General features: G+C 44.7%; 4 protein-coding genes across 4 annotated transcripts in view; 2 read left to right on the forward strand and 2 right to left on the reverse strand.

The window, feature by feature from the left end:
• Positions 1 to 2,808, forward strand: part of MAP2K1 (mitogen-activated protein kinase kinase 1) — a 32,659-nt gene extending 29,851 nt beyond the window's left edge. Inside the window, exons 9-11 of the mRNA XM_083870604.1 lie at positions 39 to 100; positions 963 to 1,008; positions 1,865 to 2,808. Of these exons, the coding sequence (XP_083726730.1) occupies positions 39 to 100; positions 963 to 1,008; positions 1,865 to 1,978 (222 nt within the window). The 3' untranslated portion in view covers positions 1,979 to 2,808. The remainder of the gene's footprint in view (positions 1 to 38; positions 101 to 962; positions 1,009 to 1,864) is intronic.
• Positions 2,809 to 2,924: 116 nt separating this feature from the next.
• SNAPC5 (small nuclear RNA activating complex polypeptide 5) lies at positions 2,925 to 6,845 on the reverse strand. The gene is made up of 3 exons (XM_083870605.1): positions 6,740 to 6,845; positions 5,684 to 5,773; positions 2,925 to 4,743 (listed from the first exon to the last, which is right to left on the reverse strand). Exons 1-3 carry the CDS (start codon positions 6,827 to 6,829, stop codon positions 4,639 to 4,641), a joined length of 285 nt encoding a protein of 94 aa, XP_083726731.1. The 5' UTR covers positions 6,830 to 6,845; the 3' UTR covers positions 2,925 to 4,638.
• Positions 6,846 to 7,412: 567 nt separating this feature from the next.
• RPL4 (ribosomal protein L4) lies at positions 7,413 to 13,734 on the reverse strand. The gene is made up of 10 exons (XM_083871205.1): positions 13,663 to 13,734; positions 11,434 to 11,605; positions 10,145 to 10,251; positions 9,680 to 9,818; positions 9,243 to 9,367; positions 8,822 to 8,951; positions 8,231 to 8,387; positions 8,009 to 8,092; positions 7,722 to 7,842; positions 7,413 to 7,639 (listed from the first exon to the last, which is right to left on the reverse strand). Exons 1-10 carry the CDS (start codon positions 13,663 to 13,665, stop codon positions 7,493 to 7,495), a joined length of 1,185 nt encoding a protein of 394 aa, XP_083727331.1. The 5' UTR covers positions 13,666 to 13,734; the 3' UTR covers positions 7,413 to 7,492.
• Positions 13,735 to 14,033: 299 nt separating this feature from the next.
• ZWILCH (zwilch kinetochore protein) lies at positions 14,034 to 22,265 on the forward strand. The gene is made up of 18 exons (XM_083871229.1): positions 14,034 to 14,099; positions 14,360 to 14,411; positions 14,863 to 14,958; positions 15,068 to 15,186; positions 15,680 to 15,867; positions 16,363 to 16,442; positions 16,708 to 16,866; positions 17,068 to 17,139; positions 17,422 to 17,515; positions 17,884 to 17,939; positions 18,458 to 18,560; positions 19,141 to 19,220; positions 19,388 to 19,544; positions 20,117 to 20,145; positions 20,498 to 20,634; positions 20,885 to 20,980; positions 21,069 to 21,187; positions 21,835 to 22,265. Exons 1-18 carry the CDS (start codon positions 14,044 to 14,046, stop codon positions 21,924 to 21,926), a joined length of 1,785 nt encoding a protein of 594 aa, XP_083727355.1. The 5' UTR covers positions 14,034 to 14,043; the 3' UTR covers positions 21,927 to 22,265.
• The last annotated feature ends 2,448 nt before the right edge of the window (positions 22,266 to 24,713 follow it).

A 24,713-nucleotide genomic window follows, 5' to 3' on the forward strand; every position in this document is an offset into this window, starting at 1 on the left:
TGAATGATTGCTGATTTAAAAAATATATTTATTTACAGCCACCTCCAAAACTGCCCAACGGTGTCTTTGGTTCTGAATTTCAAGATTTTGTTAACAAATGGTGAGTATTTTCTCTCTATTTCCTCTGAGTGTCAGAGGGACACGTTTGGCTCAGCCCTGCTTTGTCCATCAGGCACTGGGAAATCACAGTCCCTGCTCCAGGCCAGGGCAAATGTAAGGACTGCAATCAGCATAATCCTCTTTGGGTGTTAATTGCCTGAAGTTCATCTCACAAGGCAACACAACCCGTGCACCCAGAGGAACCCCAAAGCTCAGGGAGATTCCTCTCTGAATTTCTGCTGCTGTGTGCAGCTCAGAGCAGCCTTTCCCAGCCTTAGGGGGTGACCCCCAGCACAGACAGCTTCTGCAGGCTCAGGAAAATCATCCTGCAGTGGCTGTGCCACAGGCTGCAGAATCTTGCAGGCTCCAGATGTTTTTTCTTGCCCAGGAAATTATCCCAGCAGCCATTCCCCCATCTCTTCACTCACCCACTTGCACCTCAGTGATGCCAGCACTGAGCCAGTGCTAAGGGAGGCAGCTCATTGCAGTTCAAATGTTTATTTATCAAATATCTGTATTTACAGCTTCCAAAAAAAGGCAGTCATGCAATAGCTCTGCTTGGTCCTGAGCTTGAAGAGACTTGAGGCAAAGAAAAGGGATAAAGTGGTTCATGGTGGTTTGGTTGAAATGGGATTTCTGTCCCCAGCTTGGTTCAGACACTCAGCAGTCTCAGACAAGTCAGGATTTCTTACCTGGAGCTGTGGAACCCACAGAGGGGAATTGCAGGGTCACATCTCTGTCTGAGAGGCACCTGATGTTTTTATGGAGCTCTGTCATCAGACCAGAGCACTCCAACCAACAACTCCAGCCTGATTTTAAAAGATAACAGAGTGTAACTTGTGCACCACTTTGTGTTTTCCTAGTTTAATTAAAAATCCTGCTGAGAGAGCCGACTTGAAGCAGCTGATGGTAAGTGAAGGTTTTTTATTGATCTAAGAGCCCTTTCCCAGGCAGGTTGGCTCCCTCAGCTGGCCCAGAGCAGACCAGGGTGGGTTGGTGGCCCAGGAACAGCTCAGCTTGAGCAGGAACAGCTTTTCTGAGCTGGAGATCAAGGGTCTGCAGGTTTCACACCCTCCTACAACAGGCACTGCCAAGGAGACCAAAATTCTGGTGGGTTGTGGAGTCTGCCATTTGATAATCACAATGGGTGGCTTAAATTAATTAACAAAAGAATTCTCTCTTGAGTTTATTAGGTAATGGTAAAGTATTTATTAATATTTTTAGGAAGACAAAAGAACAAAGCTCCACATGCCATATGGACTAATTAAATACATTTTTAATCATCTGTTGTGAAACACAAAATTTGTCACTTTTTTTACCAGCTTTGTTTTGTAAAATCTGTAGAACTCAACACAAATCCTACATTTTTCCCTGTATGAAATAACCATATCAATCTCAGGGCATCTTTTTTATGATTTGAAGTGTAGTGCCAGGACTTCAGCTGTACTGCAGATAATCAGGTTTTCCCTGCCCTGACACAATAACGGTGCAAAGAGATTCTTTATTACAAAAAGCCTTTTAGTGCCTAGGCAGACATTTTCCAGAGTTTTACCTCGAGTGGTTGAGTCACATCCTTACCATTTCTGTGCTGCAAGTGCTCTGTGGCAGGATTCCTTTGGGATGCTTTGCCTGTTCGAGAATTCCCCGCGCAGGGTGTAAAGTTTTCCAGCTCCATTGCTCCAGGTGGATTTAGGGTGCTCCTGAGGGGCTGCTGCTGAGCAGGCTGAGAGCTGACACCCTGATCTTATTCTTCTCCTGTGCCCAGATCCATGCTTTCATCAAGAGATCCGAGGCAGAGGAGGTGGATTTTGCGGGGTGGCTCTGCTCCACCATCGGCCTTAACCAGCCCAGCACCCCCACGCACGCCGCCGGCGTCTGAGCCCTGGGGGCAGCTCCTGGACTGTACCTCTGGTGACAACGATGCTCTCCTGGTCCTCTTTTTTCCTCAGCTTGTACCTGTTCAAACATGTATTTCACCTCTTAAGGAAGAATGTCTTGATAGCATGTGCCAAAAACGGTTTTAAATCTCGTCCTAAACTAATTGGTATCGTACCGGGTTCCGTCGTTCACTGACCAAATGTAAGCTGTGTAAGTTCCAGTGCTTGCTGATTTTAGGTGATTATGGATATTCTTTCTTAATGAAAATATCACTGGGGCACGGGTTAGGGGTGGGGAGGTTGGCCCCTGGCTTGTTTGAACTTTATCAAGACTCTTTGTAAATCGTTGGTACTTCAATCATGCTTTCCCTGAGCTCCCCGGGCTCGGGATCGGGATGCTCCGAGCCTGTCTGTGAGCATGCTTTGCTGCTGCCCAGCTCTTCCTGAAAGTTAGGCTCCAAATGTTGCTGTTGTCTAGAGATCTCTCTCTCTTTTGCAGGTGAAGAAGGCAAGAGCTCTTGCATTTCTCGGAATGCACAGGGCGATATTCTAATTGTAGACTTGTTCATATTTCTATATTTATTTTTTTTCGAACATATCATCATCCTTGGATTTAGTGATGTATGTCTTTCTAATTGATTTTTAAAAGTTAGTTCTTGGAAGTGTCCTATGGAATCGAGACAATGATCCAAGCACTTTGCTTTCTTTTAACCTAAAAGAGTCATGACAACTGTGTTTAGTGTCTAAAAGTGTATGAAAATCCTTTATTGTTTTATTCTCTCAGATGTTTAGCAATGGGTTCTCTTAATAAATATATTATCAAGTAACTTCATGAAGCTTTTTTTTTTTTTAGAACTTGACCAAGGCTTTAATCTGGTCACTGCACTATAAATTTCAGCTCTTTGAAAGGATGCCTTGGATGAGGAAATGCCTGAAATTCTTCCCCCAAAGGAATCCCCATCAGCGGGACATGAACTTCCACATGGCCAAAGGATCAGGTATCAAAGGGCTGGCACAGCCTGGGCCCAGCAGGGCAGGAAATGACTCAGTGACACATCCAGGGCTCCCTCCAGCCTCTCCTGGCTGCAATGACACCTGAAGTGACAGCTGAGGGGTGTAAATTAAACCCTTCCCCGAGCTTTACCTACACCCAGCAAACAGATCCACACCAGAGTCTTTTACTGTTGGCTAAAAGAAACACACAGCCAAGTTTGAGAGGTTTAACTCCCACTTTGTCCCCCCAGACAGAAATAATGTGGGCACTGCAAGCACAGTTGTGGGTAAGGGCAGCAGGAAAAGAACTTTATTGCAACATGCACAAGAATTGGGCTGTTAAATCCAAAAGCAAGGGACTCGTTCACAGAAGCAGCAGGAATTTTATCCATGAAAACTACTCCTAGACCATGCTGGGCACAAACAACGCTTTTCAACAGTCAAAATTATCCTTTGGAGTTGAAATGTGCCAAGAAAGGCCAGGATGGCTCCTGAGCTCCTCCCAAACCAGCTCTTCACACACATCACTGCAAAGGTTTATTTGACCATAACATTTTTGGCTCAGACTTCGGGGATTTTTTTTACCTGTCAGGCTTGGGAAACAAATCTTGTTAAAAAATCTCTTCACTCCTGTTTTAAATTCCTTCATTAGATATCCAGGATCCTCAAACAGTCTTTAGTACAGGATGAAGCCACATATACATCCCAACAGTTTCCATTGGTACAAACCAAACAAGAGCCAAATTAACACTGATTAAACAGTGGCAGGAATTCACTGGAGGCTGAATGTCAGTTGTGACCACCCCCAGGACACCAGACACTTCTCCAAATGCAAAAATTGTGGAGATTTCACATCACTTTCCATTTATAATCAAGTTCTTAAACTCCTCCTGCAGAATCATATGAAAACAGGTGGCCTTGCCTTGATTAGTGAGGTTACAATGAGAGAAAAAGAAATTAACACCAATTTAAGAGTATTAACTTATTACAAGCACCACAGATCGTTTCTTACTCTGGAATTTGTGGACAAATAAAAGGCTCCTTGGCTGCTGCTCTGAAGGAGCAGAAGTAGAAAGTCCTTCTTTGGGACAGACTGACAGAACTGAAGAGCACCAGGGGGACAGAGAGACCTCCCTGCTGTGCACAGAATTGGGCTGACACTGGGAGTGACTTCCACAGAACTGAGAACACAGCAGCTGAAGGCTGGAGACAGCCCTGGACACATCTTTTCTCACTCTGTATCTTAAATTCCCAGTTTAGGCAAATGAGGTTATCATGTCATCACCAGCCTCAGGACCTGGATTTGTTTCTCACATCAGGAAGTGAGAACAGATGAGTTATTGCTTTTAGTGCATGTGTTAATTAGTCTGGTTGATCAATTATTTCTCCCTTCCACATCCAAAGATGTTGTAAGAGCTACATTAGGTTTGAAATGTGGAATGGGTTATGCTACATATTTGTGCAGCAGATTTTCATTCTTTCAACATCTGAGTCAAGATGTGCCCAGGCTGTGAAATTCATGTGTTCAGTGTCACTGCCCTCAACTCTGAGATATCAAATAGTTCATATCCACACACAGCACAAAATGGAAATCACTTGGTGAGTTTCATATGAATGAAGAAGGAATTCCTGAGTCTGTATTAAAAACCATCTCTGATTTTTTTTTCTCTCAAGAATCAGATTCTTCCTCCTCTTCCTCCTCTTTATCATCCTGAAGACTGAGGTGTAACTGGGTTTGATTGATGGCAGCCTCATTGTCCATCTGCACAAGAGTCTGTCACGAGAAAAGGGCTGATTACCAAACCCAGCACAGACACCAAACTCTCCTCAAATCACTGACAGAGCTGTGCAGACACCATTAATAAAATATTAATTTAATGCAGAGCTAGAACTGCTGACTGAGAGCCCGTCACAGCAACAAGGCCCTGATCTCTATGGAAAAAGCTGCACCTGGCTCAGGCTGGCAGGAATTGAGTGAAAAGCTGCCACAAAATATCCCATAAACAGAAACACCACACAGGTATTTCCCAACCCCCTGGAAACACGGGGCTGCTTTTGGGGATGGGAAAAGGTGAAACTCTTGGAACAAACCAGTGGCAACGCAGACATTTTACAGCTGAGCTCTGCACTGGTGAGAAGCATCAATGAGGGGACAGGAGAAGCAGGCAGAGCTCTGCTGATGGGGACACGAGGCACAGGAGAAGCAGGCAGAGCTCTGCTGATGGGGACACGAGGCACAGGAGAAGCAGGCAGAGCTCTGCTGATGGGGACACGAGGCACAGGAGGAGCAGGCAGAGCTCTGCTGATGGGGACAGGAGGCACAGGAGGAGCAGGCAGAGCTCTGCTGATGGGGACAGGAGGCACAGGAGAAGCAGGCAGAGCTCTGCTGATGGGGACACGAGGCACAGGAGAAGCAGGCAGAGCTCTGCTGATGGGGACACGAGGCACAGGAGGAGCAGGCAGAGCTCTGCTGATGGGGACAGGAGGCACAGGAGGAGCAGGCAGAGCTCTGCTGATGGGGACAGGAGGCACAGGAGAAGCAGGCAGAGCTCTGCTGATGGGGACAGGAGGCACAGGAGAAGCAGGCAGGGCTCTGCTGATGGGGACACGAGGCACAGGAGGAGCAGGCAGAGCTCTGCTGATGAGGACAGGAGGCACAGGAGAAGCAGGCAGGGCTCTGCTGATGCTCACCCCCAGCCCAGGGACCCCTTTACCTGCTGTGTGTCCTCGGCCAGGGCTGCCAGAGGCACCGGGCCGTTCTCCTCGCCCGCCTGGATCATGGACTGCAGCGCCAGCTCCTCCACCTGCAGGGAGCCGCAGGGATCACTCACTGCTGGCTCTCGGTGTTAACACACCCCGGCCCAGCTGACACTGTCTCTGACCCCCAGTTTTGGGTTTTTGGAAAAGCTTTGTTAAATCTGCAGTTCTGTTCTACGCTCCTTTATTACTAAAGCCAGGCAGTCTTCAGTTCCACTGCCTCAAACTATCCCTTCTCCATCCATCAGCTAAAGCAAACCCCACACTCACATTTACCTCATACAGATGTACTGACATTTATCTCTTAATGTGTAACACACTCACAATTACAGGTACCTCCTAGAGATCTCCTACATACTTATATTTATCTCTTAATGTATCCTACATCCACTCACATTTACCTTTTAGAGATGTATCCTGTGTACACTCACAATTACATTTATCTTTTAATATGTCCTACATTGCATTAATATGTACTGCATTTACCCCTTAGAGATACAACCTACATATAGGGTATATATATATATACACACACACATTCACATTTACTTCTTACAGATATATCCTATATATAGTGTATATATATATACTCACATTTATCTCTCAGAGATATATTCTACATACAGGAGATACATATATATATATATATATATATATAGGATCCTATATATCTTAGGGATATATCCTATTCACATATCCTACATGCACTCACATTTCTCTTAATGTATACATACACTGACCATTACAGGTACCTCTCACAGATGTACATTTACCTTTTTGAGATGCACCCCGCACACATTTACCTCTCAGAGCCCCGTGGGTGGCTCCCCCTTTCCCGGGCCGCCTGAATCCCCGCAGGATTCCCCCTTTCCCCTTTCCGAGCGGGCCGGGCCTGTGGCGGAGCGCGGCCAGGGCTGAGGGCCAGGGCACAGGGCCAGGCCCGGCCCCGCCGCTGCCGCTCCCGCCGCTCCCGTCCCCGCGGCCGCCCCCAGCCCCGGGCCGTCCCCGCGCACCCGCAGCCGGCGGAGCTGATCGTGCAGCGCCGCCTTGACCCGCAGCAGCGTCTCCTCCTCCCGGCGCAGCTCCTGCAGCCGGCTCAGCATCGTCCCCGCCGGGGGAGGCCCCGCCCCGCCCCGCCCGCCCCGGCGCGTCACGGGCCGCCCGCGGGACGTCACCAAGGCGCGGCGGAGAGGGGCGGGCGCCACCGTGCGGCCACCGCCGGACACTGCACCTACGGCACCTACGGCGGCTTCTGGTCACCGAACCCACGGTCACAACACCCGCGGCTGCTCCGGGCCACTCCACCGTGCGGCCACCGCCGGACACCGCACCTACGGCGGCTTCTGGTCACCGCCGGACACGGCCACCGCTGGACACAGCACCTGAGGCGGCTCCTGGCCACCGCACCCACAGTCAGAACACCCGCAGCAGCTCCTGGCCACCACACCACGTGGTCACAGCACCCGCGGCAGCCTCTGGCCACCGCACCGAGTGGCCACGGCACCTACGGTAGCTCCTGGCCACCACCGGTCACAGCACCCACGGCCCGTTCTGGCCACAAAACCCGCAGTCGCTCCTGGCCACCACATGCGCACGGTCCTGGCTCCTGCGGGCTCAGTGCACCTCCCTCTCTTCCCAGAAGTTTCTGTTTGAATGCCCACTCAGACATGCACACCCGGACTAGGCTTTCTCTGTTCCAACAGTGTTTATTAGGGACACGCCCCGGGCACAGCAGCCACGGGGAGCCCGGGGCAGCACGGCCCCGGTTACGCCTCTGCCTTGCCCTTTGCAGCGGGCTTGGCTGCCTTGGCTGTCTTGGCTTTCTTGGCAGCAGGTTCTGCCTTGGGTGCAGCCGGAGTCTTGGCTGCCAGCTTGGCCTGGGCCTTGGCTTTCTTCTCTTCCTTCAGTTTGTGCTGTAACAGACAGAGAGACGATGGATCAGATCAGGGCAACATGTGAAGGAGCCCCAGCCCCGCCCGTGGCAGCCCCACTCACGTTCTGGGCGTGCCGGAGGATGGTGTTGCGCCGCATGGTTTTGGCGTACGGGTTCAACTTGATCATGATTCTCAGGTTCTTCAGTGGGTTCTTCTTCAGGACCCTGCGCTGAATCTTCTTCCTGTAAAGCACAGCCATGTTGTGTCACCAGAGCTTTCAATGCCACTTCTGCTAAATTATCCCTGAAATATGGACGGCTGCAATTCCTTGTGTTTACCCAGAAATTAACAAATGCCCAGCCTGAAACCTCCCTGCAAAGCCTTTGTTCATTAAATAAAATCACTTACTTTGGAGCACGCAGGGCCTTCTGGATTTCCTGGCTTCTCATGATTCTTCCAATATCCGTATTGGTCATCTTGTGCATTGGCAGGCTGTGAAACCAACGATGAGAGCGTGAGTGGGTGACAAAACCACAGCTAATACACCATAACCAGGCATTTAGGAGCAGGTCCCAGTATCCCTTTCCCTGGGAACACGGGGGGCTGGTGTCCCACCCTGGCTGCACTCACTTGTAGTCGCTCTTGAGCGTGGCAGCCTTGCGCCAGGTGCCGTAGAGATCGTCCAGCTTGCGGAAGGCGCTCTCTGTCCAGATGCAGAAACGCCCCACGTGGCCCCCGGGAGCCAAGCGCAGCAGGTTCAGCTTGTTCACGTTCAGCAGAGTGATCCCTGCAGGAAAAGCAGGCAAAGCAATCCCTTTGAGTTTGTAATTCAAATCCAGGAATGGGAGGCTATGCAATAGACAGGATGCAGAAAGAGACTGAGGGTTGTTTTTGGCTTTGATACTACAGAGCTACACACACCTCTGTATGAAAATCTATTGAATTTTAAAATTAATAATAATAATAATAATCACCAGCCTTTTTCCAGTGGCAAACTCAGCAGCCTCATTTGTGCCCCAAACACAGTTCAGGGTTGGGAACAGCTGCAACATTTGTCACAAACACCCTAAACATCACCCTTACAAAGAACATATCAACTACTGCAGCGAGTCAGAACTTCCACACAATCATGGTGTTTCAGAAACACGGACCAATGAAGTGGAATCTCATCATCCCAGGCAGTTTCCAGGAGAAGAGTTGAGTGTATCCCAGGGTGGTTACCTGGGATGTTGCGGAAAGCTCTGATGATGCCGTTGTCCTCGTTGTAGATGATGCAGGGGCCCCTGCGCTGGATGCGGCGGCGATTCCTCATCTTGCCCTTCCCGGCCCTCATGCGCTGGGAGGCGTAAACCTGGCAAAGGCAGAGACTGAATGTCCCAAATATCCCACCAGCCCAGAGCCCAAATGTCCCACCAGCCCAGAGCCCAAATGTCCCAGCAGCCCAGAGCCCAGCAGCCAGGCCCAAAACTCTGCTGCAGTCAGAACTTCACCATCATCACTGCGAATCTGCAACACGGACCAGTGAAGAAGTTCATCATTCTCAAAAGTCAAAATACAGAATTATTTGGAATTCCTGCTCTTAATCACTGCAGAGTTGAATCGCCTGTTGTTTTGCCCTTCAGGTCACACCTTCCCAGCTCACCTTTTTGATGTCATTCCAAGCTTTAAGCTTCTTCAGGAGGAGAACAGCTTCCTTGGTTTTCTTGTAGCCCTCAACCTTATCCTCCACAACCAGAGGGAGTTCTGGAATCTCCTCAATGCGGTGACCTAGAGAGGATTTCAGAAGACACTCAGTCTTGCTCACTGACCTTGGCTGGACCCATTCCTCAAGGTTATTGCTTTCTATATTCATAAATGATACATGATAAATTGAATTCATGATAGAAATTAATGAAATGAAGTCAGGCACAGTAACCAGAGAAATGGAGTTCCAGTGGTGTCTTAGAGGTCTGTCTCACACAGGATCTTGTGTGTTGAGTAAATCTTTGCCTCCATGAACAGAAATCAAACAACACTGCAAGACTCCATTTAACCCAACACTGGCTCTGAGGCAAACAACTCCAGGGGCAGAATCCTCACCTTTAGACATGACCAGAGCTGGGAGGGCAGAGGCAGCCAGAGCAGAGCAGATGGCATAACGCTTCTGCATGATGTTCACTCTGCGGTGCCAGCGCCGCCAGGTCTTGGTCGGGGCGAACATGCGGCCGCCGCGACACATCTGGGAGCTGCAGTTAAGGAGAACTTTTTTGAGCTTTCTTACCCAAAAGTGACTCTTTTATTGCTTGCTCAGCATTAATGGGTCGTCAACCACCTGTGCCAGGACTCAGACAGCAGGCAACTGTCCCTGGGCACAGGGTAAGGCGCAAATTACGACATCATGGCAAGACAGAGTCACGCAGTTCCAGAGTGGGAATCGCATCAGATCAAGTCTGAGCTGCAGCCATTACCTCCAGAAAACTATTCCATCTCATGTTTAGATAATTAAAAACTGTTCTGCTGGCTGAGTTCTGTGTCCCCAAAGCCAGCAGAGCCATGGAAGGATACATTGCCAAAGGCACCCTGGCCAGAGCGGTGAGTGCCACCACCTCGGACTCGAGGGATTCGAGCGACGGCTCTCCCAGTACCCCATGATTCAGCACTGGTCTGGTGACCTAAAAGAGAGAGAAAGGGTCATTCAGGGACTGACATCACTGCCAGGACACTGCCATCCCAGAGTCAGAGGCATGCTGACCTCAGGGCACCAATCAGAACTTCCACACAATCATGTGTTTCAGAAACACGGACCAATGAAGTGGAATTTCATCATTTCAGCCTAACAAATCTTGATCAGGAAAACTTCATCCTAGTCTATTCATGTACTTGATTCTGACCTTAGACACTTATTTTAAGCTTGATCCTCAATCTGGAAGTCTGACTTGGCCCTGCTATATTTACCAAGTTAAAAGGCTTCTGTGAAACTTAGAAACAAGGTTAAAAAGGCACGTTTACATGAAATTTAGAAATAAGATTACAAAGAACCATGATTCCACCTGAGGACCTTGGTCTGTGATGCCTCCAGCAACACCAGAGAACCCCAAAACACCACCCTGATGCTCCTCAGAATAATAATGTCACTGTTGGACACTAAAGACTCCAAATAATTCAGAAGGCCAAAGTACAGAAAATTTTTTTTTGTTTAATTCTTACTATGTTTTATAAGGTGTTTTGACACAGACATAACATGATCAGTGAATAGGAACAACACCTTTCTAATGCTATTGATTAAACCAGAAAAAACAGAAAACACTAGTGGGACAAAAATTGCTTTGAGAAAGAATAGTTATTTAGCAAGATTGTTTTGAGAAAACTTTTTTTGGGGGGACAATATTAGCAGCTACTAAGCAGCTCCCAGGCCCACAAATAAGAATGCTGTGTTTAAAACCAGCCTGTTAACAACTGGCATTGCCTTGTACACAGAACCCCAGCAATGAGCAGTGTCACCCTGATTTTTCAGCCTTCTGATGTTTTTACATTTTTGTACTGGAGTTCTCACACTTGTAACATAAACAAAGAGTGGTGTTTGGTAAATAATACATTCCTTTCCAGGGGGAAGGACAAATTAATGGACTTTTGGTTTGACCAGTGGGGTTGAGAGGTGTTAACCTTGTCCCCCAATCCCCGATCAAATTCCAAACGCTACATAAGTCAAGATCCCAAAATAAACTTCCTTCTTTCTCATCTCTCAACCTCACAGCTGCGTGTGTTTTTTTCCTGTCTGTCTAGTGACACAACCCCATCGATGAGCTCTTTATTCACCCCAGCCCCAGCTGTATTTCCAGGTGAGCCCCCCGTACCTGCGAGCTCGCTGACGGCGTAGGGCTGCCGGTTGTTCTTGCGCAGGTTGGTGTGCACGAAGTTGACCACGTCGGGCCGGATGGGCGCCTTGAACACGGCGGGCAGCGTCACGTTCTTGCCCGACGCCTCGCCCTTCTCGGAGTACACGGAGATCAGCGGCCGAGCGCAAGCCTGGGGGGAGCACAGAGCCCATCAGCACAAAAATCCTGAATTCCTGGTGTTTGAGCTCCTCTAGTGTTGCTCAGAATAAGCCTAGGGGAAGCACAGACCCTTTCAGCACGAAAAAACTGAATTCCTGGTGTTTGAGCTCCTCTAGTATTGCTCAGAACAAGCCTGGGGGAAGCACAGACCCCTTCAGTGCAAGGAGAGAGAATTCCTGCTGTTTGAGCTCCTCTAATATTGTTCAGAATGAGTTTGAGAGAAGCATAGACCCCATCAGTGCAAGGAGAGGGAATTCTTGCTGTTTGGGTTCCTCTAGTATTGCTCAGAAAGAGCCTGGGGGAAGCACAGACCCCTCCAGCACAAGGAAAAGGAATTCCTAGTGTTTGGGCTCCTCTAGTATTGCTCAGAACAAGCTTGGGGGAAGCACAGACCCTTTCAGCACAAAAAACCCTGAATTCTTGGTGTTTGAGCTCCTTGAGCCTGGGGGAAGCACAGACCCTTTTCAGCACAAGGAAAACTGAACCCCTGGTGTTTGAGCTCCTCTAATATTGCTCAGAACGAGCATGAGGGGATCACTTTCAGCACAAAAAAAACCTAAATCCCTGGAGTTGGAGCTCCCCTGGGCATTGCTCAGAACGAAGCAGTCGTCAGCTGGCAGTGCCAGCACGGGGACAGCAGGCAACTGTCGCTGGGCACTGGATAAGACGCAAATTACGTCATCACAGCAATGCCCCACTCCAGGTGTGCTCCAGTCCACAAAACTGCACCTCGATTTCCAGGGCATTTCTACAGCTCAGCCTCCAGGCTCTGTAACAAACCCCTTCTAAACTACTTCCCATCTACTATTAAAAAAACCCACCCAAGTGTTAATCAAACACTTGTAATTTAAATTAGGAGATGCTGTTACCAATTTCTCCATTGCAATGACTTCAGCTCATCAAACAGCATCAGAGGGAAGTCTGGACCCTCCACAAAACTACACCTGAATTTCCAGGGCATTTCTACAGCTCAGCCACCAGGCTCTATAACAAACTCTTTCAAAACTGCTTCCCATCTACTATTAAAAAAACCCACCTGCATTAATCAAACTCTTGAAATTTAAATTAGGAGATGCTGTTACCAACTTCTCTACTGTAATGATTGCAGCTCGTCAAACAGAGTCAGAGGGAAGTCTGGACCCTCTGAACAGTCTCTGGTGCTTTAAAATTTGTGCAGTGAGAAATTAAGCTGCTCTCAGCACCAGATGCCTGAAAGGATGCCCAAAAATAGCCGGAGGATGAACAGCACCCTTTAAAAACAATGTTTTAACATTATTTTGAATTGGTTGTTAATTAATCTCGTGGTAACAGTACAGGCAAAGCATCTTCATCTCTTTCCCAGCTGCAGTTCATTTTACAGGTACTAAAATAGTCTAGAAGTCCAAACTAAGCAGCAAACAGCAATGGCAGGGCCATCTCTGCATGTCACACTGGTCAGGAGAAAGGCTCTGGCCCCCGGTATTAACCCAGAGAAAACACAAAATACAAACTTGATCAGGGTGAAGGCATCAGAGCACAATCTGAGCTGTACCGGCAAGAAAAGTTGTTTAATTGTAACCTGATTCTAGACCAAAACCTCTTAAAGCCTGTTTTGCAACAAAAATACGTTAAAAACCCGCGATATACATAAGCCGTTCTTCCCACCCTAGACAGGCGCAAACGCTCCCACGAGGCCTGTTTTACTCTAGATACATACATGAAAAAACTACAAAGCGCTGCCAGATGGCGATGGGGACCTCTCTCACTCTATTCCATACCCATGGAAATGAGGATTTTGGGCAGACCACGCCGAGCTCCCCCCGCGGCCTCCCCAGCCCAGCCCGGCCCGGCCCGGCCCCGCTCGGGCTCCACGCGGCCGCTGACGGGCCCAAAATGGCGGCCGCGCTCCCCACGCCGCCAGCGCGGGCCCCGAACCGCCCGTGGATCAACCCTGCCTGCTGGATACAGCTCCCCCGGGCCGGCCCTGCTGCCCGCCCCGCAGTCCCCCGGCCGCTCGGTGCCCCGGGCCGGGCCCGGCGCTGCGCTCACCATGGCGGCGGAGCTGCTGCTGCGGCCGCCCGCCCGCGCCGCGCCCCGACCGGAAAAGGAAGGACTCGTCACCGCACGTCGCTACGTCGATGTCCGTCCGCGATCTGACCGCAGCTTCTGCCGCGCCCGTCGGTCAGCCTCAGATCCCAGTGCAAGCTCCGGACAGAGCTGCAGCCCCGGTCCTAGTTCCCAGCAAAATCTCTTCGGCCCCATCGCGTTCATCTCGAGCCCTCCGGGCGCCTCTGTCCCGCTCAGATCCCCGCCAAAGCGGGGGACTATGTCCCGGCGGAGGGATCCAGCGTGCCGCCCCTCACAGCGTCACGGTCCCCTCACGGACAGCGCGAAGCGCCGGCGGGCGGGAGGTTCGACTGTGGCGGGGCGATGGCGGCGGAGCGGCGGCGCCGGGCGGCCCGCGGGCTGAGCGAGCTCCTGCTGCGGTGAGGATCGGGGTTATTCCCGGGGCTGTTCGGGCTCCTGCTCCGGTGGGGATCGGGGCTGTTCCCGGGGCTGTCCGGGTTCTTGCTCCAGTGAGGATCGGGGGTCTCCGCTGCTCTGCTGAGGGAGATCTGACTCAGCTTGTGGTGCTGAGGCTCCGGTTGTAGCCTCGAAGCGTTTAATGTATGTGGATAATGTTGCTGTTTAATAAGGAAAGCTGAGGGGGAAAGATCGTGCATCTCAACGTTTTGTTTTGTTTCAGGATACGTGAAGCTGGAAAGGACAGTATCCCCGAACAGCCCCATCTCTATGAGGTACAATCATACCCTGGTTTGGGTTGGAAAGGAGCTTGAAGATCATCTCATTGCACTCCTGCTCAGGGCAGGGACACCTCCCACTATCCAAGGTTGCTCCAGCCTGGCCTTGGACATTCCAGGGATCCAGGGGCAGCCACAGCTTCTCTGGGAAACCTGTGCCAGGGCCTCCCCACCCTCATATGAAAGATTTCTTCCTAATTTCCAGTATAAACCTACTCTTGTCCTGTCACTCCATCCTCTTAAAGGGTCTCTCTCCATCTATTCCTGGAGGCTCCCTTCAGGTACTGCAGGAAAGCTGCAAATGGGTCACAAATCGATTCAAAACAATTGGAAAACAATCTGTGCAATTATTTAATTGTGCAATTTCTGGTATATATATTTTAAAAAAAGCTGAAATGCAGTGTCTCTACACAGTGCATTAAAAAGTTTTGATTTTTTTTTTCCACAGGATGACGTAGAGATCTCATTGGTTGGTGGCAGTTGCAAAAGTCCTGTTGAAAGCTTTTGGAATGGAAGCAGTGCAGTGTATATTTTGCAGAAAGCTGTAAGTGCCCATGGTGGATGCTCAATGTAATCCAGACTTTTGAATTCCCAGCAGATTTTTTTTTCACACACTTTGAAGTTTTTGACTTACATGCATGTTTCTCTTAAAGACTCACAATGAAGAAAGCAATTCCATGGAGGAATCAAGAACAGATGATGCTGTTTATGCCTCTGAGGTTTTGCCAAAGGAAAGTCCTAGAGCCCTGGCTCTTTCTGTTGGAAGAGCAAAGTAAGTGTGAAAACTTTCCCTCCCATTCTGTGGGAGTTTTCTTTCGTACTTTTGTCTTTTTCTGATATTCAGAACCTGTATTTTCAATCCCCTAAATAAAATTACTCATTAATTTATGAGGAGCTGTAGCTGTTTTCCATCCTGTTTTCCATCCTGTTTTCCTCCTTACTTTTAATGGCTAAAAGTGTTTAAAAAAGTAGTTAAAATCCAGGTGTTGGAAAAGCTCTTGGGCTGTTGGGTTAATGGCATTCAGTGGGTGTAGATTAACAAAAAAAGCTCACTAAGACTTCAATGTTTTTGTTTTTTTTTTAAGTTCCTGTTAAAAAAAGCCCTAAAAATCTGATTCTCATTTTTGTTGTTATTAAAATTACCAGCGCATTGTACCAAAATGTGGTTTACCTAAGCAATGTATTTTTTAAATCAGCTTAAAATATAATATTCAATACAATTTTAGAATCTAACACCTTCCTTTCTCCCTTGCTCCTGTTTTTAGGCAGTTGATTTCCTTGTACACGATGGTGCAGAACCCAAACCTGGAGACAAGTGACCCGGTGGTGCTTCCTCCCCTCTGGGCCAGGTGTGATGGCTCTGACCCTCAGCACATCTGCTGGATTGGAGCTGAGCCCCTCAGGGCTGGGAGCAAAGTCACTGGGCTCAATATTTACATGGTTTCTTGTGATGGTAAGGTGATCATGGTGCACAGAAAATTAAATCAGGAAGGCTGAAAAATGTGGGGATGATGATGTCACAGTGCTGTCTTTGTTCTTTGTGTGATGCTGGCTTGGAAATGATCTGTATTCCTGGTTTTAATGAAAAAAAAAGGATTAAAATAAGAGAAAAGATGTTTTAGATGTTTTTAACCAATGCTATGTGGGGGAAATGGCTTTTTAATCTACTTGATGCACCTGTAGCTGTGCAGGTCTGCCTCAAATCAGGTGCAGCAACAGGAGATTTAAAGTGCTGCCATTCAGCATCTTACACAACCTCTGATTCATTCTAAACATTTGTGTATGTTCATATCAGCTCTTATAGGAGGAATTCCAGGAGAATTCCTGCTTTCTGAAGGACAGCACAAGTCCTGCTGCACCAAATGGAGTATTTGGGAATGAATTTGAAGTACCAAATTTGAATTGTGTCAAATGGCAGGTTTTGATCCTCAATTTTTTCCTTTCCTAGGTCCTACAGCTGATAAAACCCGTTTTGCAAAACTGGAAGAGCTCAAAATGGAACATAAAATAAGACATCATCCATCTGTTGTAGGTTTTTACACTCTGTCATGGCTTTAATTGAAGTTTAAAAACTCTATTTTGGGATTTATGATGCTGCTTTGGGGAAGTTTTTTAGATCCTCCATGGAAACTCACCTTAGTATGAGTCTATAGTATAACACTGTGATTTCAGGTCATGTTTATAATGCATTTATCTGGTATTAACCCTTCTTTGCATGTTTGTGAAATGCTTTTAAAATTACTTTGCCCGTGGCAGATTTGTTATTTTCATTTTTGAAATCTTTTCATTTCAGATGACAACAAAAGGATTTGCTCGGTATGAGCTGATTGCAGCTGCCGCAATGGAGGACACCATTGCAGAGTCTGCTGGGAGCAGCATCAGTGTGGATATCACATGGAATGGGGTGGAAAAGATCCTGGAGACTCCCCCACTGATCTCTGCTGCCACCCTGGTGAGTCAGGATGGGAAAAAACAAATCAACCCAAGCTCTTGGCACAATTCACATAATGAGTAGTATAACAGATAAAAGACAAAAGCAAAACCTGTTCATCAGCTGAATTACAAGTTGTGCTGACACGCTTCTCGCTGATAAAAATTTTAGGACAATTGATTTCTAAAGTTTGAAACTGAGATAAACTTGTGGAACTTTCAGAACATTGCCCTGGAGTCGGGGGACCCCAGAAGTCCCGTGTTCCATCTGTACCGAGAGCTGCAGTTCCTCCTGGTGAGTGCAGGGGAGAAATTCCACTTTCATATTTGATCTGCTAATCATTGCTTTGTTGAAAACTTCATCAGATGTTTCAAAGATAAATTCCAAGTGTTCATTTTAGCTCCAACTTTGAGTTCAGTTTCAGAAATCTTGAATACAAACCATCCAGGGAATTCTGAAAATTTGCAACTCCTGGTTAGTTGTGCAGAGATTCTTGGTGAAATTATCTATGAGAGATGACACATGCAGGACTCCCAGGAAGAACTGATTTCTGTTATGATTTTCTGCTGCCTTTAGGCTTTGGCTGAAGGTCTGAAGATGGGTGTGACAGAGTGGCCTGAGCCATCAGAGTCTGAATCAGCTCTTAAACTGGTCCAGGAATTTCTGACTGGTAATTGCTGCTTGTTCATGGGGAGGGAGGGCTGTGGCACTTCTCAGGAATAGAAGGGAATTCCACATACAACTTTTAATGCTTTAGAACTGGAAATATTCATTTCTGTGCTGGATCCACTGCACAGTGTAGTTAAATAGGCCAACACATATTTGTCATTTTTCTTTGTCCTAATATAATGAATAAAAGTAATAATAATAAAAAACATTTTTAAAAAGTCTTTTCAGATTATATCCTTACCCAATAAAACCATTTTAAAATCAATCAATTCTATTATTCAGTGTATTTGTTAGTTATGATGTGCCTGGGGATTAATGGTGGGTTTGATGACACTTTTCATAGAGGTGGATCTTATTTTTTTTTCCTAGATTTAAAGAAGAAGCTGGATGGAGATTGTATATTTGGAAACAAGAACGAAACAGAGGTGTGTGCAATTTCCTAACAGCTGCTTTGTCATTTTGCTTCCCTTTTAACTGCAGTTATTTCAGACTTTAACTAAATCTTGTGTATTGTTTATATGTGTAAATAGTGATGTAAAGGAATGTGGAGCAGCATTTTGTTGATAATCTAAGAATATATTGATTTCTGTGTCAACAGAACTATTCTGTATCAGGATTACAGGGAAAGTCTCTGTTCTGAGAATTTGTGTGTCTGGATTTTGGCCTCCCAGGGCACTGCTGGGTGCACAGACAATCCCTGGCTGAGATCTAAAGTCTCTCTGACACTGCCTTGTGTTTCCAAGGCTGGCAATTTATCCATTGTGATAATTCTGAATCAGGCTCACTTTGAATAAAAATATACTTCCAAATTAATGTGGTAGTTTCCCTGGAAAAGGTAGGGAATCAGTGCTGCAGCCAGTTTTGATCTCTGGAGAAATTCAGATGTGGAAGGTTTTTGGCTCTGAGGCACCATTTTTCATTGAAGACCATTAAATTCTTGCAGAAAATCAAATGTGACACAGCTGCTGTGGACAGTTGCATAAAATCAATGTTTGGTGAGCGAGGAGACCTGGACTTCACTGAGCAATTATGGTGCAAAATGAAAAGTAAGTGTGTTGTGCCACATCTGTTTTCCTTTCATTTTCTTCTCTATCTGCTAGACAGCATTCCTTTTGTAGGGAAATTCCTGCCCATTTGTGAGATTTAAGGACTCATCAGCTCTTCAGAAAATTGGTATCAGCTCTTCCTAAAAGACATTTTAAGGATGTAGGATGATGTATTTTCTTACAACCTTCCAATGGCAGACCAGCATCCAGCAGGAGATAATTGCATTTGATTTGACTGCAAAAAGTACTAAACCATTGATAGTTGCTCTAAAGCTAAAACCCATCTGCTCTAAAACTAAAAACTTTATAATTCCTTTGTCTCTAGCTCTGAAGGACAATTTTCAGTGTATATAGAGTTTAGTGATCTCTGTTGATCACTGTTTTTTTTTTTTTAGAGTAACCTTTTTTAAAGTCATAATTTGACAAAACTGCCAAAAAGCTGTTCAATCTGTAATTTCAGTTCTCATTCTTTAATTGAGGAGTTTTGTTCCTGCAAGGGTTTGTTGGCCTGTTATTATTGACTTAACAGCCAGAGAAAGAGGCTGGATTGATAATTAAAATATTGTGTTTTTCTTTCCAGGTGTCAGCTCCTATCAGGAGTTAATAGACTGTTTCACACTGGTCATAAAATCCCTGCAACGTGGTGAGATACAGCCATGGGTATGTATTTGTAATTTCACAAGAGATGGTAAAATTTGGGATAGTTTCAAGTAAAATACAGTTCTTGTCCTTTCACTGCCCCTCATTTGTGTTGTTTTTAAATTGTGTGTTGAACTTCAAAACAATATTGAGGATGTTTGATGCACAAAAAACTGGTTTATTTTTAGATCCATCAAGGGAGTAGCAGCTTCTTAAGTCAATTGATCCAACAGTCCTACCATGGGAGGATGGAGGATGTTTCCCTCAGTGACATCACTCCCATTCAGATGCTCCTGGAGATTGGACTGGAGAAGATGAAGAAGGATTATGTCAGTTTTTTCATAGGTGAGTCTGGCACTTGGTAACAGCATGAGGAATTCAGGAGAAAAAGTGTTTCATTCAGGAAATAATGAACTTTTTGGATAACCTCCATCTCTCTTCTTTCCTATCTGCTGAAGTGCAGTTTCCAGCTTCCTTAATAGTGGGAACTTCTCAGCTTTTAAATTTCAAAAATTTAAAAACTTGTTTCAAAAGAAGCATAGCTTTGTGTTTTACTGTTGTTGTTACCCCTTCATTTCTTTCTGGCATCTGTCATCCTGTTTTCATTCTTTGTTTATTTGCTTTTTTATTTTTACTACTCTTGTAAATTTGTACATCCTGAGGAGGGTACTCCAAGTACATGGTGAGTTTCTTCATTGCACAACCTTGGTGATAAATAAAAAAATTCTGCCTTGACCTTACCACTTCAGGGAGGTTTTCTTGTTTGGAGTGAATGATCATGTCAATAAATAACATCACACTCCTGTTGTCTTTGTGCTTTAGTAGAATTTGCTGTTTGATCACCTGAATGTTGCTTATATTTCATCTGATACCATGTATTAAATTTTAATTATTTTTTCCTGCTGTTCCTTTTACAGGCCAGGAACTTGCAACAGTAAACTACTTGGTGAGATGCTTTATTTTTATTTTATAAAGCAGAGCATGCTTAGCTGATGGTGGGATGCAAATCATAAAAACTGAGAAACTGAACTGCAGATCAGATGAGGCTGGGACCACACACTGCAGGAATGTCATTCTTTTGTTTCCTTATTCCCAGATAATTCCCTGATATCAGACCTGGGTCACTGTCAAGGCAGTGAACCTTTGTTTCACACTTTGATGGGACTTTGTTCTGGGCCACACTGAAAATCTTGGCTCCTCCAAAAAAAGCAGGAAGATGATTTAATTTACTGAGGGTGTGTTGTGTGTCTGTAGCAATGGAGTGCTCAGGTAAGAGCAGAATCTCTTTCCTCTTCCAGGATTATTTCATTTCCACATCAGTGGATCTCCAGGAACAAGTGCACCGAGTTCAAAAGCTTCACCATGTGCTGGAAATAATGGTCAGCTGTACAGGCTTATTGCAGTTCAGACATGAGAACCTCTTCCCTTTGACACAGTAACTATTGCATTTCTGCTTTTGCTCTTTAAATCACAATCACAAATAGAGTTTTAATGAAACACCTCAATGTTGGTGAGAGTGAGACTGCAGAAGGATCAGTTGGATCTTCCTGCCAAATTTTGCTTTGGGACTAAAACTAAAAACTAAAAGAAATAATAAAATGTGAGAGTACAGTCAATTTTGCACAAGGTTTGTTCTCTGTCATACAAGCATTTCTTTAAAGAAAGTAACCTGATATCTCTTGTAGGATTTGCATGAAATATTACAAAGAAAACCCTCTGAATGAGAAGCATGTGTTTCAGCTGCCCATCAGACCAGCTCTTGTGAAGAAATTCTATCAAAAGTAAGAGAAACTTCAACATTTGCAGCATAAAACTCAGATGTGACTGAATAGCTGCCTCAGATTTGATGTTTTTTGATTATTCTCTCAGTGATAACCCTGAGGTCTGGAGGGTGGAGATAAGCAGTGGGCATGGACAGAAGGAGGTGAAAACAACGTGGCAAATCAGCACCAATGCTCCAGTTGAACATGGGACATCCAACAATTCAGGTGGGGAATGGTGGTGCTGAAATGAAATAATCAAAGCACAAACTTCAAACAAATTCGGTTTTTATCCTGAGTTCAGTGGGTCTGAGCTTTATATTTACTTTCTAGCAAAAGCAAAATGATATTTTGCCTTCTGCTAATAGAGTGAGGTGGTATTTACAGAATTAAGGATATTCAGAAAGTGGTGACTTTTTGCCTTCTCAGCTTGGCTGAGTTACATTTTTAGAGTTAAAATGACAGAATAGTTCCAAATATGAGGTGATTGATACCCAAAAAATCTCGGACCTTATTTCTAAAATGTTTGCCAGTGAATCTGAGAACAGTTTTGAAAGGAAATTTCCCTGTTGTCAATGCTGGTCTCAAGTCAAAGAAGGTGCAAAGGGGAAGAACATCTGCCTTGCTGCAAGCAAATGTAGGACAAGTGAAAAAGCATCAGAATGGGGAATAATTAAGCAGAGAGACTGGTACAGAAATGATTTGCCTTTTTGGGATGACGTTTGATGTGAAGATTTGGTAAATCTTTCCTGTCATTATTGATTTTTTTGTCATGAAGTGCTTCAGTAAAACTGCACTTTGAAAACAGTTCCATGGACTGATCTCTACCTTCTAACAAGAGTGGCTGATCCCAACTTTTCCCTTTGTCCTTGCAGGTTTCCTTTTGGACTCCACAGTGAATGGAAGCACTGAAGAAAGGCTCTATTTTGTTACCATGACTCAGTGCAGTCAGGTGCACTTCACTTAAATTGATGTTACTGAGCAGGCAGGACTGGAAAGGTACAGAAAGGGAAAAATTTCAGTGTTTTCTGTCCCAACAGAACCTTTAGAAACACTCTGGGCTTCAAACAGTTCATCTTCACTGATTTATTTGCTTTATTACACCTAAGTGGGATCTCCACAGCCACAATTCACCTGTAGACACCTCCTTTGTTAAAAATGCAGTGCAATTAGGACTGTACAGTATAAATATTTTGTAGATATGGTGGGTTTTTTCATATATTTACAGGCATTCAACAAAGTTGTGCACTTTGGGGTTTCATATTTTATTTTTTGATCATTAAAAATGCAATCAGACACTGTTCAAAGTGTGAATTATCTTAACCATCAAACCAAACAATATTTTCATGTTCTCCTGGGATCAAGTGCTCATTCATCATCCTGAAGGATTTGGAAATTTCTTCATTCAGGGCCTTGGGATCTTCAGCCACTTTGGGTCTCTTTGTCCCTGTATTTATATTTTGGAGGATTCTTGGAAATACTTCTCTCTCCTCTTCCAATTATTTTATTCCTTCAATGTGAAGTGAGTTATTTTAACAGTGTTGTCTTGTAGGTTTTGCATAATTTTTTGAAAAACAAAATCAGTAGAATTGGCGGGACATTAATAATTTAAATATGTTGGCAGTTGCATGTGTTAAGGTGATTAATCAGTGAGGAAACATTTTGATGGTCTAATTTAAACAATTCCATCATTTTGTACATACTGACTAAATAATCTGAGACAGAAATATTTTGCATTAAAACCTTAAGAATGGGTAAGTAAAAATAAGGAAAACCCCCAATAGCAATGCTTTTAAAAACTATAAATTATAGATGATGATTATTATAAATTTTTATAACTTCTGGTTTCAAGCACAGGAAGTTGTATTTCAAGTACAGCCGGCTGAATTGTGGAAGTTTTTATAGTACTTGTTTCTACCTGCACTAGAAGGGAATTTAAGGTGGAAAATTAATTTTGGAAGTTTTGGATTACTTAAAATCTACATTTTTATGTGTAATATATTATAAAATTATATAAGGTAAGTCTGGTTCCTGTAAACCAAACTGCAGAGATGTGATTTAAATCTGATTCAGAAGTTGTCACCTTGGATTACTCACTTCAAACAACTCTTCTCCACACCTAAATAGCAAATTATCCTAACTTTTAGACATAAGTTCATATTTAAGCAGTTCTCTTGGAGTATCTAAGTCCTTTTATATTTTAAAATCATGTGTCTGTCTTTCTCCAAATAGCAATTACATGGTAATCAAAATGCTGTTGATAAACAGGCTGAAAGATTTGCAAGCAGCTTTTAATCACTTGAAATTTGTGCTGGCCAGATTTGAATAATTTTGCTCTCAACTATTTTTCTGGTGAACAAAATGTGTAACAGTTTCCAAAATTATAAAGATTGTAAAACCTACTACTTAGAATCAGTGGAAAGAGAATGTATTTTGTGTTTTGGTAAAAAAACAAAAAGATGTCTTGGGAATCAAATAGAGAAACTATGAAAGCTCTGGGTGGATTGGTAAATAATATTTCATTACAAGGGGCATAAAAAGAGGCATCTGTGGTAAATTTTAACCACTCAAATAAAACAGTTGCAGCTTAGTCCTTTTGGCAAAGGAAGATGTGTGCAAACATCAATTTTAGCTGTGGTTTCGAAGGTAGAATATGAGGAGGACAATACTGATGAGAATGCAGAGTGTGAAAACTGTAGGAAGAACAATCTCTGTCACCATTTCCATGTGAGTAATCAGGGAATCTAAAAATTTGAGAAATGAGGAGGAATATGTAAGAGATTGAATCCTCTGGAGTACAGTAATACCTAACTTAGAGTTAACATCAAGATTTTTTTGAACATAAAAAGTGTTGATATTGGCATAAACAGCAAACAAAGCAAACAGAATTTCCTGAGTCTGTCAAAGCTGGAGCAAATCCATGATAGTTTTCCCTCTCTTTTTCTTATTAAATTAAATTTCTGAAGACATGTCAGTGCTCAAAGGGCTGTAAAAATTGTCCTTGCTCTGAATTAGCTGCAGGGCATTAATAATATTTTACTGGTCTTTTGATTTTTATTCCCCTCACCCCAAGGTGAAAGAAAAATTGTCAAAGAGAAATCCTTGGGAAGCTTTTGCCTTTTTATGATTGTTCTGTATCTGTTTGAAAAAATTAAATGGGTTTTATTTTGTGGAACTTTATTCCACAGAGAAGCCTGGAAGAGTTCAGTTCAATCCAGTTCATTCCCACTGAACATGACTTGGAAGTGGAGGCTGGGCAGGGTTAACTTGGGCTGACTGCTGGGATGTTTCCTACCATGTGGAATTTAGCTCATCCTCTTGTAAGAATCTATAGGAAATATTTGATCTTTCCTTAAAAAACTCCTACTTTAGGACTTGTGAAAGGTCCTGAATTACACGAGAAGGTTTTTTAGGTGTTCTGGATCAGTTGTGTTGTGGTTTCTTTGTTACCAAGAGCATCAGAGCCCAAGCTTAATCTTAAACCACTCCTTAGCCCTTTTATTTATTTTTATAGTTCCACTTTACATAAAAGTCAAACATTTAGAGTTTTTTCTGTCTGTGTGGTTGTCTTCATTTGTCTGGGTTTGGTTTGTGTTTGAAAAAGCATTCAGCAGTTTTATTTTAAGGAGAATGTTGCCATCCCCAACCTCAGTTTTAAGCAGAGCTCTTCCAGTTCCTGTATTTCAGTAACATCCACAGCTGATCCATTTAGCTACAGTGGTTTTAGTTGGAGACAGTAAATAAAGACATTTTT

This window comes from Zosterops lateralis (assembly GCF_965231275.1).
Source record: "Zosterops lateralis genome assembly, chromosome: 13".
Classification (NCBI taxonomy): domain Eukaryota; kingdom Metazoa; phylum Chordata; class Aves; order Passeriformes; family Zosteropidae; genus Zosterops; species Zosterops lateralis.

What these genes read in the sequence shown, in the direction of transcription:
- SNAPC5 (XM_083870605.1), bottom strand. Translation starts at nt 6,829, where the DNA reads ATGCTGAGCCGGCTGCAGGAGCTGCGCCGGGAGGAGGAGACGCTGCTG. An exon ending in ATCAGCTCCGCCGGCTGCGG is followed by an intron (nt 5,774 to 6,739) that starts GTGCGCGGGGAC and finishes GGCTCCCTGCAG; the next exon opens with GTGGAGGAGCTGGCGCTGCA. An exon ending in TGGCCGAGGACACACAGCAG is followed by an intron (nt 4,744 to 5,683) that starts GTAAAGGGGTCC and finishes TTCTCGTGACAG; the next exon opens with ACTCTTGTGCAGATGGACAA.
- RPL4 (XM_083871205.1), bottom strand. An exon ending in CTTGGAATGACATCAAAAAG is followed by an intron (nt 8,952 to 9,242) that starts GTGAGCTGGGAA and finishes TGCCTTTGCCAG; the next exon opens with GTTTACGCCTCCCAGCGCAT. An exon ending in TCCTCCGGCACGCCCAGAAC is followed by an intron (nt 7,640 to 7,721) that starts GTGAGTGGGGCT and finishes TGTCTGTTACAG; the next exon opens with CACAAACTGAAGGAAGAGAA.
- ZWILCH (XM_083871229.1), top strand. Translation starts at nt 14,044, where the DNA reads ATGGCGGCGGAGCGGCGGCGCCGGGCGGCCCGCGGGCTGAGCGAGCTC. An exon ending in ATTATGGTGCAAAATGAAAA is followed by an intron (nt 18,561 to 19,140) that starts GTAAGTGTGTTG and finishes TTTTCTTTCCAG; the next exon opens with GTGTCAGCTCCTATCAGGAG. An exon ending in TGGGACATCCAACAATTCAG is followed by an intron (nt 21,188 to 21,834) that starts GTGGGGAATGGT and finishes TTGTCCTTGCAG; the next exon opens with GTTTCCTTTTGGACTCCACA.